The sequence below is a fragment of the Vidua macroura genome, chromosome 15, assembly GCF_024509145.1.
Source record: "Vidua macroura isolate BioBank_ID:100142 chromosome 15, ASM2450914v1, whole genome shotgun sequence".
Taxonomy (NCBI): Eukaryota; Metazoa; Chordata; class Aves; order Passeriformes; family Viduidae; genus Vidua; species Vidua macroura.
In genome coordinates, this window is record NC_071585.1 from 2,531,793 (window position 1) to 2,546,093 (window position 14,301).

The 14,301-nt window shown below is 60.5% G+C and overlaps 1 protein-coding gene across 3 annotated transcripts in view; it reads right to left on the reverse strand.

Moving 5' to 3' along the window:
- Window positions 1-1,453: 1,453 nt before the first annotated feature.
- The window catches only part of PCDH1 (protocadherin 1), a 55,489-nt gene continuing 42,641 nt past the window's right edge, over window positions 1,454-14,301 (reverse strand). For 2 of the 3 annotated variants that reach the window (XM_053991334.1, XM_053991333.1), the window contains exon 5: window positions 1,454-2,341. In XM_053991334.1, the coding sequence (XP_053847309.1) occupies window positions 1,956-2,341 (386 nt within the window). In that variant the 3' untranslated portion in view covers window positions 1,454-1,955. Of the gene's footprint in view, window positions 2,342-4,570; window positions 4,614-14,301 lie in introns of all 3 variants that reach the window. The other variant, XM_053991335.1, reaches the window with a different exon arrangement.

Consider the following 14,301-nt stretch of genomic DNA (forward strand, 5'->3'; position numbering starts at 1 on the left):
CGGGGTGGCAGCGGTGCCACCCGGGGAAGGCAGGGCTGCGGCACGAGGGACGCGAGGCAGCGGGTGCGAGCAGGCACCTTCTGCCGCCCTTCCTCTGTCCCCCGGGCTCGGCTGGCACCGTGTCCCCTCGGGGAGCCGCGCGGGGAGGTGGCTGCGTCTGCCACCGCCCCATCAGGGGGAGAGGAGCTGCTCGGAGCGGGGTGCTGGGGGGGAGAGGCTGGGCAGGGGGTCCCGAGAGGCACTACAGCTACGGCAGGGCAGGCCGTGCCCCAGCCCTGCGGGGTCCCTGTGTCCCCGGAGCCCGGCAGAGCCCCGCGCCAGCCCCGCGGGCACGGACCGTGCGCTCCGAGGATGCGGCGCCACAGGAGACCCGCCCTGCCGGCCTCGCTCCCTCAGGAAGGTGCCAGAGCTGGAGACGGGAAGCACAAGGGTGCAGCACGGCCCCTCCCGTGGCCCGGCGGGCGAGGACGGGGAAGGGCTACCCGGGAATGAGGCGCGAGTCGCCCGGACCCCTCCGGCCAGGGGTGCACCCCAAAACCAGGACTGTGCCCCGGCTGCCAAGGGAGCAGCGACAGAGCCAGGGGTCCCCCTCTGGGCAGCCCTGTGAGGGGCAGGGGCTCCTCTCCCCCCGCCCCAGGTGGGGACCCTGCACGGGAGCTGAGGACACCGGGGCAGCAGGGACCTGCCGGGGAGACCGGTGGACCTTTGACAATGGAAGAGAAAGCTGGACCCCGTGAGAGTGGCCCTGTGGCCTAAGGGCAGCGGAGTCCAGCGGGCAGGGGCTCGGCGGCCCCCGGTGTGACCCTGAGACAAAGCTCCTCCTCACAAAGGCAATGGTGGCTTTACAGGCGGATGGGACGGAGGTCGAGGGCACGGCACAGCCTGGCCTCGTGGGCATCCCCTGCCCCGGAGGAGGCCCGAGGCGATGGGCTGAGAGCCAGAGCCGCTGGCGACCTCCCTGCCAGCAGAGGCGGACTGAGGGCTTCTCCGGACCCAGCCGGTCCCTTCCTGGGGACATCCCCTCCCCGGACCCAGCCGGTCCCTTGACTGGGGGCTTCCCCACCCCTCCTCCACCCGCCAGGCACAGGGCCACCACCGGGGACCCCCCCCACCCCAAAGCAGCCCCCACCTATGGCACCGGGCAGTCCCTAGGGACCCTGCAGCTTGTGGGCACAGTGACAACGTTCAGAAAGAGATCCAGGCTGAAAAACAGCAAAGTCCCTACAGTCCAGCCAGGATGCTGCCCCTCTCCTCCAGCTCCCCAGCTGCTGTTTCAGGGACTGATCACATCTCTATTTACAATATAGAACACGAGTGCGGGCTGGACGCTGCGCTCCCAGGGGCTCTTCCACGCAGGAAACCATTCAAAGCTGGAACTTGCTCCCTGTGGGTTTTTTTTTTTCTTTTTTTTTTTTTGTTTTGTTTTGTTTTTCCTCTTTTTTTTTTGTCTGCTTTTTGTTTTGTTTTGTTTTCTCTTTAAACGTCTTTTTTTTTTTTTTGTTTCAAGGACAATAAAAAGTTGCGATCAGGCAGGACTTGAATGTCATTCCTATAAGATTCGTATTTACAGGAGTCTACAGCAAAGAGACAGGCAGCTGGCTCCCCGTGCTCGGGGACACTCCTCGTCCTATGCCCCAGGAACTCCACCAGCTCTGCGTGGACCTTTGGTACGTAAGCCCTTCTCTCCCTTCTCCGTGCCCTCCGCACCAGGAGCCTGCCCAGCCCTCCCCGGCAGCAGTTCGGGATGCTCGGCAATCGGGGTTGGGATGCTTTTCACCCTCCCCACCCACCCCCAGCCCCGGGCAACACGGGGTTAAAAAGGCGCTCCTCTCATCCCTGCCTCGCCCTGCCCTGCTCCCCGCAGAGCCCCCTGCCTGGAGAAGCGGCCGGAGCCATAAAGCATCGAAGTGGAAAATGTTCCTCTGGCCTCTGCTCCCTGCCCCTCACGCCCAGCCTCACAGGTAGATCTCCCTCTTGGTGGTCTGGGCCGAGGGGGTGGTGGCTGGCTGGAAGTCCGAGGTCTGGGTGAGAGGAATTTCCTCCATGGGAGAGTCCTTGCAGGGCTCATGGCTACTATTGGAGAAGGCACTGTACGTGGGGAGCAGGCGGAGGTTGGCCATTTTGGTGCTGCGCTCTTCTGACAGTCTGGGGCTGCCGTTCCCGACTTGCTCTTGACTCCCTCTGTCTTGGTAAGGCACAAAAGTGGAGAGTTTGAGGGCGTTCTTGGGCCTGCGGCTGGGGGAGGACTGGCCAGGCATCCAGCAGGTGTCGGAGTGGCCGAACTCTGTGCACTCCCGGGTGCAGGTCCCAGTCATGGCTACATCGGGCAGAGGCCGGAGATCTGTGGGGAACAAGAGACAGCGGCGTTACCCCCGGGAACCCCGGCTCGGGAACCCTGCCTCAGGAACCCTGCCTCAGGTACCCCAGCTTGGGAACCCTTCCTTGGGAACCCTGCCTTGGGAACCCTGCCTTGAGAACCCTGCCTTGGGAACCCTGCCTTGGGAACGCTGCCTTGGGAACCCCAGCTCAGGAACCGCATCTCGGGAACCCCGGCTCGGGAACCCTGCCTCAGAACCCTGCCTCAGGAACCCCGGCTCAGGAACCCTGCCTTGGGAACCCTTCCTTGGGAACCCCGGCTTGGGAACCCTGCCTTGGGAACCCTGCCTTGGGAACCCCGGCTTGGGAACCCTGCTTTGGGAACCCTGCCTTGGAAACGCTGCCTTGGGAACCCCAGCTCAGGAAGCGCATCTCGGGAACCCTGGCTCGGGAACCCTGCCTCAGGAACCCCGGCTCAGGAACCCTGCCTTGGGAACCCTGCCTCGGGAACCCCACCTCGGTAACCCTGGCTCAGGAACCCTGCCTTGGGTACAACACCTCAGGAACCCCACCTCGGGTACCTCGCCTCGGGAACTCTGCCTCGGGATGCAGGGATGAGGAGCAGGGACTGGACATCTCTGTCCTACCCATGCTGGGAGGGACAGCCAGACTCACAGACACCCCAGGAGCCAAACCCATGGACACCCCAGGAGCTGGACACACAGACACCCCAAGAGGTGGACACACGGACATCCCAGGAGCCAGACCCATGGACAAAAAAATGGGAGCAAAGCAGAGCAGGGAGGGAAACCCAAAGGCACAGAGAAACAAGAGGCAGAGCACAGGGCAGAGCTGCCCAAGCCCCTTTGGAGACCAGGATTGCACAGGGAGGCTCCACAGCTTGGATTTGCACAGCAGGACACACGCTGCCACACCAGGCTTGATCCCAGAAATTTAGGCACCACTTGGAACCTGCTAAGATCCAGGAATGCCCTTGGGCACCACCGATGGCATCACTGTGCAGAGACAGAACTGCCCTGGACTCAGCCCCGAGGCACAGCTGTGTGTCCTGGGCAGCACCCTCGGGCATCCCTGCCCTGCTCCCACTGGGCATTCCAGGCCACATTCCAGCCTCCCCTGGCTCCCTCAGCAGGAGCCACAAGCCCAGCCAAAAGTCCTGGTCTCATGTGGAGCCTGAAATCTCCGAGCACACGGAGGCAAAGCCATGCCCACCCTGAGAGAGGCTGGAGATGCCATGGGGTGCCCTGTGGAGATGCCAGGGGTGCCCTGTGCACCAAACCCCTGCCCCTGAGGGAGCCCAGCACCCAAGGGCTTCTCCTGGCACAGCCAGAACACTGAGCACCAGCTAGACCAATCCACGTACTGGTGTCCTCACACACCAGCCACCCCTGCCCCAGGTGTCCCTGAGCCTTGGCCAGGTGTTCTTGGCACTGGCAGCACCTGTCATGAGGCTTCTGAGGCCAGAACTTGGCACTTCCATGCAGAGCTGAGTGTCCCTCAGAGCCATCCCAGTCATGAGCCAGTCCTTGATTTCTGCCCCAATTTGGGACCCACAGAGTGCTCCGGGACACGTCACCGCCTGCTGCCACAAGCAGATCCAGCCTGGTGCTGATGCTGGGGTGGAAGCAGGGGCTGCTCATGACCTTGAGGCTGCTCAGACTTCCAGATGTCCCTGTGGTTCCCAAAAATCCTCTCCGTGTCTCCACCACCGTGGAGTTCTCTCCACTGACAGAGTGATGGAGGGAGATGCTAAGGAGCTCTGGGGACCTGTGGGGCACCCCCTTCCCGTGGGACACACACTGGTCCACAAAATTCCCCCATCCCAAAAGCAGGGCAGACCCACAGATGCTCCCTGAGCCCTGGGAAGAAGCAAACTAGAGCCCCATGATGGGGTTTCTGCCCTGGCCAACGCTCCCTCCTGCCACCAGTTTGGGACTGCCACACACCCGAGTCACCCTGGCACAGCTTTCACACACAGGACGCAGGAGAAGGCTCCAGACAATGCTGGGAATGCTCGACACCGGCATGGATGAAGGGGTGAAGTCAGCAGCCAACCATTGTGTGAGCACATCTTGCCCTAAAGCAGCCCCCAGTGACGCTCCCCAAACCCTCAGCGGGGGGGCTGAGGCAGCCCAGTTTTCCCCCTGGGGCCTGTGCCCACATTCCATCCCTGGCACCCACGGGGGCTCCCCCTGGCAGCTGGGACATCCTGGCGGGAGCCACACGGACATACCTGATGGCAGCCCCCCTTCACAGCCTGCTCCGCTCAGGGGACTCTGATGAGGGGCAGAAAAAGGACGACAGCGTCACATCAGTGCACAGCCCCGGCCTCCACACCCCCGTCAGCCTCTGCCACCCCCTGTCCCCCTGGTCCCCGCTGCCTCCTTGGCCTCTCCTGGCCCTGCTCCAGCCTCCTGGAGGCCGCTCGGCCACCGCTGCTCCTCCCTCACTCCTTGCTCCAGCTTTACCCTGATCCTCCCTGGAGCCCAGGGGCCCTGGCGGGACTCGCACGGGGTGGCTGGAGGCCACCTGGGTGTGACACCAGAAACTCGGGCACGCAGAGGGGTTGGGGCTGTGCACACACACAGGGATACACGCACGGATACGCACAGGGATACACACAGGGATACACACACAGGGATACACACACGGATACACACAGGGATACACACAGGGATACACACACAGGGATACACACATGGATACACACAGGGATACACACAGGGATACACACACGGATAGACACACAGGGATACACACAGGGATACACACACGGATACACGCAGGGATACACACACATGGATACACACATGGATACACACACATGGATACACACACATGGATACACACATGGATACACACACATGGATACACACAGGGATACACGCATGGATACACACATGGATACACACGCAGGAATACACACTGGGATACACACACAGGGATACACACAGGGATACACACACAGGGATACACACAGGGATATACACACACAGGGATACACACACGGATACACACACAGGGATACACACAGGGATATACACACACAGGGATACACACACAGGAATACACACACAGGGATACACACATGGATACACACGCAGGAATACACACTGGGATACACACGCAGGGATACACACACAGGAATACACACACAGGGATACACACATGGATACACACACAGGGATACACACACAGGGATACAGACATGGATGCACACAGGGATACACACATGGATTCACACACACAGATACACACGGATACACACACATGAATACACAAACAGGGACACACACATGGATACACACACGGATAAACACACATGGATACACACACATGGATAAACACAGAGAGGGATACACACATGGACACACACATGGATACACACACAGGGATACACGCATGGACACACACATGGATACACACATGGACACACTCACAGGGATACACACATGGATACATGCAGGGATACCCACACACAGACACACACATGGACACACACATGGATACACACGCATGGACACACACATGGATACACACGCATGGACACACACATGGATACACACGCATGGACACACACACGGATCCACACTCGGATACATCCCAGCAGGATGCTCCGCCCTACTCGCGGTGCAGGGGACAGCCATGCTCACTCTGCGGGGACAAAAAGCAGCAGCACAAAAGCAGCCCAGGGGACACGGCGGTGGCATGGACAGCACGAGAGCGCGGCTTGGCAGGGACGTCCTTGGGGCTGGCCGTGCACCAGCTGCCCTATTTCCTGGGGAATCGCCTCAATTCTCTCTCCCACGTGAGATACAAAACCAGAGGCACAACGGCTCCGTTTCATCCCTACTCTGGCAAGCAGAAGCAGAGAACGGAATCTGAACCCAAGAGGATCCACCAGGTTTTCCTCTCAGAACCACAGGATGCTCCAGTGGCCACGCAATGGCTTGGGCACTTTGAGGTCATGTTCTGTGGTCTTCCCCTTGTGTCCATGAGGAATTATCGCCATCCTTTCCTCACCAACTTTCCTCCTGGATGTCCTTTCCTCTTGCAGAAAGGTCCTGGTGCTCTGTGCTCCCAGGGGAGTGGGTGGGAGCCATCCCCTCTTCATGGGGCAGAAGGAGCTTTGCCGAGCCCGCAGAGGGGACTGGCAGGACTGCAATAAAATCCACCTCTGCAGGGAACAAAGCTACAGAGATTTCCTTGTGCCAGCAGCAGCTTGGGAATGGCAGGATCAAGCAGGAACGCTGTGTTCAGGATCTTTTATTCTGCTCTACCCATTGTCTGCTCCTGGCACTGAACCCTTTTCCAGCGTTGTCCCCTCGCTTGCGGAGCCGCTGAGGAGCGGATTCTGTGCCATGAGCCCGGAACGGGGCAGGGTGGAATTCCTAAATAGCTGGGACTGAGGGAAAACACGACCCCATGGCCTAATTCCCAGCACATGCTGGTGGCTCAGGAACTCCAATGTGCCACCAGACAAGGACAAATCCCTCCTTGGTGGCAATTTTGCCCATAGATTTTCCCCAATTTTGTGGGGTGGTGAGGAGGCAGGCTCGCACCTTGGGGTGCACAAGGGGTACTGGGGATTTCCCTCCTCCACCCAAAAGGCACTTTTGTGCCTCTGAGGCCCTGGGATGTGACAACATTCCCAGGGCTGAAGAGGACGGCCACGCCCTCTCTGGTATCAGGGTGTCCTGGGCACACCAAGTAAAGCTTTGTGTAGCTGCCGTGTTTTCCTGAGCTTTGGCCCATCCTGGTTATTCCAGGCCACCAGATTGTGCTTCCCAGGCAGGGAAGTGGTTGCTTGGGCATTCACAACCCTCACATCCTCCTGGCTCCCCCCTTCCTGCAGCTTTGCCTCTCTCTGGCATCCCCTTGTCAGCTGCCTCGGGGCATTCTCCTCCTTAGGGATGAACCCAGGGCAGGAAAAGTCAGATCCCTTTGGTTTTACACCAGGACCCCCTCAGAGATGCCAGATTGGCTCCTCTGGGAAGAGGCACAAATTGGTGCTGCTGCTAATTATTCCTGTCTCCCTCTCTCCCCACCCAGGGCAGGAGCTCATCCCGTCACAGGGCTCCTCCAAAACCTTTCTGGGGGATTCCAGCAAAGCTCTGGGGCACTTTGGGAACAAGACAAAAGCAGCAGCCTCAGCCAGCAGCACTTCCATCTCCTGCAGGAGATGGGCAGAGGTTTCCTGGCCCTCTGCAAGCCTGGGAGCTCCAAGCAGAGGCTGAGAGCCAGCCCCGAGCACGTTTTTTATGCCAGCCTGGTTTTTATCCCCAGCCTGGTTTGGTCCTCCCGTGTCTTCCACTTGTGTCAGTGCAGGGAGAGCAGGGATTGATGATGCAGCACAGGAGAAGTCTTGGAAGGGAGGGAAAGTGCTGGAGCGGCTCTGGGAGGGGAGGCAGTGGGGCTGTGACAGAGCAGAGCATGGCAGAGGATGCAGAGAAGCCCAGGAAAGGGGAGGAGGGAAGCACAGCATGCCAGGAGGGACTGGAGAGGCTCCGTGGTGTGGGGAAATGGGGAAGGGGAGTGTGGGGAGAGGAGCTGGGAGGAAAACCAGATGCTTTCCCTAAGCTGGGATCAGAAAGAGCCTTCTTCCCTCCCTGGGGAGAACTCGTTCCAGCCAGCTGCCCCAAGAGCAGAGCCCCAAAGGCCTGACCTGTGCTGGCCCTGGGGACAGAGGGACAAAGCAGGTCCCACACTGCACCCCAGGGTGCCAGGGGTTCCAAAGGTCTGTCCTGAGCCAGGGAAAGGGGCAGTGCTCCCAGGAGAGGCAGCTTGGCCATGCTGGAAATGCCTCCTCTCCCATTCCAAGCCCTCAGGGCTCTGCAGACCCCTCTGGGATGTCCCTGACAGTGGTGGCCCCCATGACATCAGCTCCCAGCAGCACTGTCCCCCCTCCCTGTGCAACAAGGACTCCCTTGCTGCCCCACAGCTCCTGGCAGTCGGCACCATTCCCCATTTCACCATTCCTGGTGCCGTTCTCCTGCACCATGGCTCCTCCAGGAACCATTCCCAGGAATCCTGCTCCCCGCTGCCCATGGCAGAGCTGCTGGCAGGTCCCATCCTGCCGTGCCAGTGTTCTCCACAGGTGCCACTCTCCCGCAGCGCCACTCCCCACAGGCGTGTCCTCCCAGGTGTGTCCCCCCAGGTGTGTCCCCCACGGCGCACTCCCGAAGGCACAGCTCTCCCACGGCGCTGCTCCCTCCAGGTGCCATTCCCCGCAGCGCCATTCCCGGGAAGTGCCATCCCCCACGGCGCTGTGCCTCCAGGTACGGGTCCCCCAGGGTGCCACGTCCTGCAGGTGCCATGTTCTGTGCTGCTGCTGCCTCCAGGTGTGCCTGCCCCCGCTGCTGCCTTCCCTGCAGGCAGCGCTGCTGCAGTGGAGCCATCTCCCCCAGGTTCCATGTTTTACAGCGCTGCTCCCTCCAGATACCACTTCCCTGCGGAGCTGCTTCCTCCAGGCACCAGTGCTGCTGCTCCCCTCCCTCCTCAGACGCCCTTAGGAACAGCTGGGATTGTGCAGTCCAACATTCCATGTTCTTACACTGGCTAGCCCCATTGCTGTCCTGTCCTATCCTGTCCTATCCTATCCTATCCTATCCTATCCTATCCTATCCTATCCTATCCTATCCCTATCCTATCCTATCCTATCCTATCCTATCCTATCCTATCCTATCCCTATCCTATCCTATCCTATCCTATCCTATCCTATCCTATCCTATCCCATCCCATCCCATCCCAGCAGGAGCTTCCTGCAGGGAACAGAAGCTCCGTGCCTCATTCCCAACACGTTTTCCCCTTTCCAGGGCTGTTGGGAGAGGGGAGCTGTGCTGCAGGTGCCTCTGGAGCCAGGATCTCCTTCACAAGGCCCAGAGACAAGGTCCCCCTTCACGGTACCCAAATGAGGGGGGCACAGCCAGTGCATTATCCCAGCAGGGAATCATGGAATATTCTGAGCTGAAGGGACTCACTGGGATCATCCAGTCCAGCTCCTGGCCCTGCCCAGACACCCCAACAATCCCCCTGTGCACCCCTGGTGTCCAAAGGCTCCTGGAGCTCTGGCAGCCTCGGGCCGTGCTCATTCCCTGGGGAGCCTGGGCAGTGCCAGCACCCTCTGGGGAAGAACCTTTCCCTGATGTCCATCCCAAAGCTCCCCCTGCAGCCGTTCCCTCCTTCCCTGAGCTCTGCCCTCGGCTCCTCTGCTGCAGCTGAACCAGCCCAGTGCCCTCAGCTCTCCTCGGGTGGCCCCTGCAGAGCCTTCCCCAGCCCGGCCCCTCCTTTGGACACTCCGGAACAGCTTTGGCTCTCTGATGTTGTGGCACCCGAGCTGCCCCAGCCCAGAGCAGAGCAGGACAATCTCTGCCTGGCTGATCCCCCAGGACACCCTTTGGATGCAGGATCCCTCCCGCGTCTCCTCACCCATTCCTGGCCCATATTCCCGTGGACAAGCCCAGAGCTCAGCAATGTCCCCACAGCGGGCACGGATGGGCACGGAGCGCTCGGGAGCGGGAGCAGGGGCCGGAGCTCCCCGCAGCCCAGGGCAGCCCCCGCGGCCCCAGCCGCGGCTCCCGCACCCCCTCCCGGTGCAGGCGGCTTGCAGGACCGCCGCTAGCGCTGCAACACCCAGCCAGACGGCTGCGGGACCAATCCTCGCACTACAACACCCAGCCAGATGGCTTCCCAAACTTCCCACCCTCGCTCCAGATGGCTCCCGGTATCGGAGCCCGACCCGGCACTGCCCACCGAGGTGGTGGCTGCGGCTCCAAGCCACACCTCCGACTCCCGGGGCAAGAAGGAGCAACACCCGCTCTTCCATGCATCCCCCGAGCTGCCCGGGCTTCTCCGGGGCTCCGGAGTCAGGAGATGGAACACAGCCCCAGCATCCCCCCGGCCCCTCCCGCCCCGCTGGCTCTGCCCTTGTGCCGAACAGCAGCGGCTCCGAGCAGCACGGACAGCTCGCCCTGAAGGGAATGGGCTGCCGGCCCCCAGCTGCGCTCACGGAGCAGCCCCCAGCCCCTGGAGGATATCCCAGCACTCCAGAGCTGCAAACGGCTTCCCAGCCCCTGCCGAGGGATCCCAGGAAGGGATGTGGACAGATGAACCCACCAGGCTCAGCATCGCCAGCACAGCTGGCTGGGGCTGGGGCGCTTTCCCTGCTCCCAGGGGATGTGTTCTTCCCTTTCCCCACTCCCAGGGGATGTGTTCTTCCCTTTCCCCACTCCCAGGGGATGTGTTCTTCCCTTCTGCCTCCCAAGGGATGTGTTTTCCTTTGCCCCGCTCTCCCAGGGGATGTGTTTTCCCTTTTCCTGGCTCCCAGGGGATGTGTTTTCCTTTGCCCCGCTCTCCCAGGGGATGTGTTTTCCCTTTTCCTGGCTCCCAGGGGATGTGTTTTCCTTTGCCCCGCTCTCCCAGGGGATGTGTTTTCCCTTTTCCTGGCTCCCAGGGGATGTGTTTTCCTTTGCCCCGCTCTCCCAGGGGATGTGTTTTCCCTTTTCCTGGCTCCCAGGGGATGTGTTTTCCCGCGTGTGCTGGAGCCGGAGGAGCCACCTTCCTGCTGCAGTCACAGCGGCCACATCGCCACAGCAACGGCAGGCAGAGCACCCAGATGGACGTTCCCGGACACTGAGCATGCTCCTGCAGGGCTCAGCAACACACTGAGGGCTCCCAAAATCCCCATCACCCCACAGCTTCCCTGTGATACCCAGCAAAACAAATTCAACCCCTCTATAAGAGATTTTGTGGTCGTGGTGCCACCCCCATGATCTCCTACCCTGGCACAGAGGGGCTTCAACCTTCACTGGACTATAAAAAGCAGAATTATTACATTAAACTGCTGAATAATTATGCTAAGAAGCACCTAAATAGGATTACAGGGTTCAAAGGTTAGGAAATGCCAAAATTAGGATTGTCCAGGCAGCCTTAATTCTCCTCCTGCAAGTGCTTCGTGATGCAGAGCAGAGTCACACTCTGGTGGGAAATATTTCCCCTGGGGTCCCTTTGTGGCTTGCAGGGGGAGGACAGAACCACCTGGGAGATTTAACAGGGAAGGAGCTGATTTGTCAGTGAGACTCTGCCCCAGAGGCTGCAGAAACTGGGGAAGGTACAAGGAAAGGGTCAAGAGATCACAGAAAACTCCTCCTCTGAAAAGGGGCTGGAGGATGGGGGTGTTGCTCTCCTAATGAGAAAAATACCAGCAATTTTCTCTCCTCCTTCCAGAAATAAAATATCTGGGCACATTTCACTGGCACTTCTCTAAATATTTGGTACCTGGCACAAAATATTTGGTACCTGGCACATGCCCTCTATGAAAAATCAGGTCCCTGCAGCTCAAACTCACAGCAGCCAAAAGCAAAGGCACGGAACAGGTATTGCTGGGCAATCCCCTCACTCACATTGCATAAAATAACCCAGTCCAGGTCCGGAGGGAAATCCTGGATCCATTAATATCCCAACATTATCCTCTGGCTGTCCTACAGACCAGGGGCATTGCACAAATATTCACCAGAAAGGCTGGGGAGTCCAAACCAATCCATGGAATAACCAAACCCTCTTCCAGCATTGGCTCCTGCAGCATCCAGGTGAGCAACAATGCCTGAGGTTCCTTTAGGGGCGCACAAAGGCCCTAAAAGCGTGGAATTTGGGCAGTGGAGCTGCCCTCCTTCCCTCCCTGCCCCAGGAGCTGGGGCAGGTGGGAGCACAGGGCTAATGATGGTTATGTAAATCCCATGGCAGCAGCAGCACCTGCCATCCCCGGGGGCTGCCAGCTCATGCATGCCTTGGATGCGCATTCCTGCTGCCCAAATTCCTCCTCGATTGCTCCTGCCTGCATTCCCACCTGGCCCTGCTGATGGATGCATGGGATTCCCCCCGCAGGGGGCTGTGGGGATGGCCTGTCCCCCCCCTGCAGGCAGGACCTCCCTGGGGACACGGGAATGGCTGTCCCAGAGCTCCCTGGGGACACGGGAATGGCCACCCCAGAGCTCCCTGGGGACACGGGAATGGCCACCCCAGAGCTCCCTGGGGACACGGGAATGGCTGTCCCAGAGCTCCCTGGGGACATGGGAATGGCTGTCCCAGAGCTCCCTGGGGACACGGGAATGGCCACCCCAGAGCTCCCTGGGGACACGGGAATGGCTGTCCCAGAGCTCCCTGGGGACACGGGAATGGCTGTCCCAGAGCTCCCTGGGGACACGGGAATGGCTGTCCCAGAGCTCCCTGGGGACATGGGAATGGCTGTCCCAGAGCTCCCTGGGGACACGGGAATGGCCACCCCAGAGCTCCCTGGGGACACGGGAATGGCCACCCCAGAGCTCCCTGGGGACACGGGAATGGCTGTCCCAGAGCTCCCTGGGGACACGGGAATGGCCACCCCAGAGCTCCCTGGGGACACGGGAATGGCCACCCCAGAGCTCCCTGGCACACTCCGGGTGCCCTGTGCTACCAGCCAGTGTGACCACAAGGGCCCAGGCCACCACGAGCAGTGTCACCAGTGCCACTCTGAGCCCCCACTGACCTGGTGACACAGCCCAGGTGCCCTTCCCAGCCCTCTGGTGCACTTCACTCTCAGCTGGACCTGGGTGAGGGACAGGTGGTGGCCCTGGTGGCACCAGGTCCTGGGGAGCTGCCAGTCCATATAATCATGGTTGGTGACACACAGTTATCCTCTTACCCCGTGTCCCCAGGTCCCCAGCTCTCAGACAATCGCTGGTCGTGGTTCCAGAGGGGCTGGAGACCTGAGCCATGGCAGGATTGTGCCCTGTGGGGCTGGGGACAGTCTCCCCACCCAGCAGGGGGATGTCACAGCAGCAAATGCTTCTTCCAGGGGGAACCTGAGCACATAATCCTTGATCTTTGAAAGTGCCTGAGCCTGTGAAAGGCCAGGTCTGATCCTCCCTGACCTGTCCCCTCTGCCCCGGGCTGGGGGGAGCACAGAGGGTCCCTTCCAGCCCACCCCACCCAACCCACGGCATTGCACCAGGGGCTGGCCTGGGCACCCTCCTCCTGCTGCACCCCAGCGCTCACCCAGCACCTGCAAGGGTTAATCTGCCTCTCCAGAGCTTCTCAAAGCTAATTAGAAAGAGCCTGGGCAAGTGTGGTGGCAGACACCGCTGTACTTATCTCCCCACTTCTGCTCCCCACTTCCGGAGCTCTGCCCTTATCATTTAATTAAAGCTGCAGCCTGCTTCCCTGGCTGGCAGCAGCTCATCACAGAGGGCACTGGAGCTTGAGGCAGCCTCTGCCAGCTCGCCAGGAAGAGCAGGAGAAGGGAGGAACGGGCCCTGGGAAGGACAATCAAAGGGAGAAGAAGATAAAGGAAGAGTCCCTCTGTGCTGGCTGGGGACCGGGACAGCGAGGGACCCCAGTGTGCCACCCTGTGCCATGCGTGGGGGGACAGGGGACAGCTCTGCTCCTGGGTGACCTGGGCGGTGTCACAGCCTGGGAATGAGCCAAGGAAATGCCTTGGTGGGAGGCACTTGAGACTGGCTCCATCTCCCAGAACAGCTCTCCCACAGAATCCCAGAATCACCAAGGTTGGAAAAGCCCTCCAGGATCATCAAATCCAAGCCGTGCCTGATCCCCTCCTTGTGCCCAGCCCAGAGCACTCAGTGCCACCTCCAGCCCTTCCTGGGACACCTCCAGGGATGGGCACTCCAAACCCCCCTGGGCAGCTCCTCCCAATCCCTGACCCCCCTTTCCATGGGGAAATTCCTGCTGCTGCCCACCCTGAGCCTGCCCTGGCCCAGCCTGAGGCCGTTCCCTCTCCTCCTGTCCCTGTTCCCTGGGAGCAGAGCCCAACCCCCCCGGCTGTCCCCCCCTGTCAGGAGCTGTGCAGAGCCACAAGGCCCCCCTGAGCCTCTTTTTCTCCAGGCTGAGCCCCTTCCCAGCTCCCTCAGCCTCTCCTGGGGCTCCAGCCCCTTCCCAGCTCCGTTCCCTGCCCTGGACACGCTCCAGCCC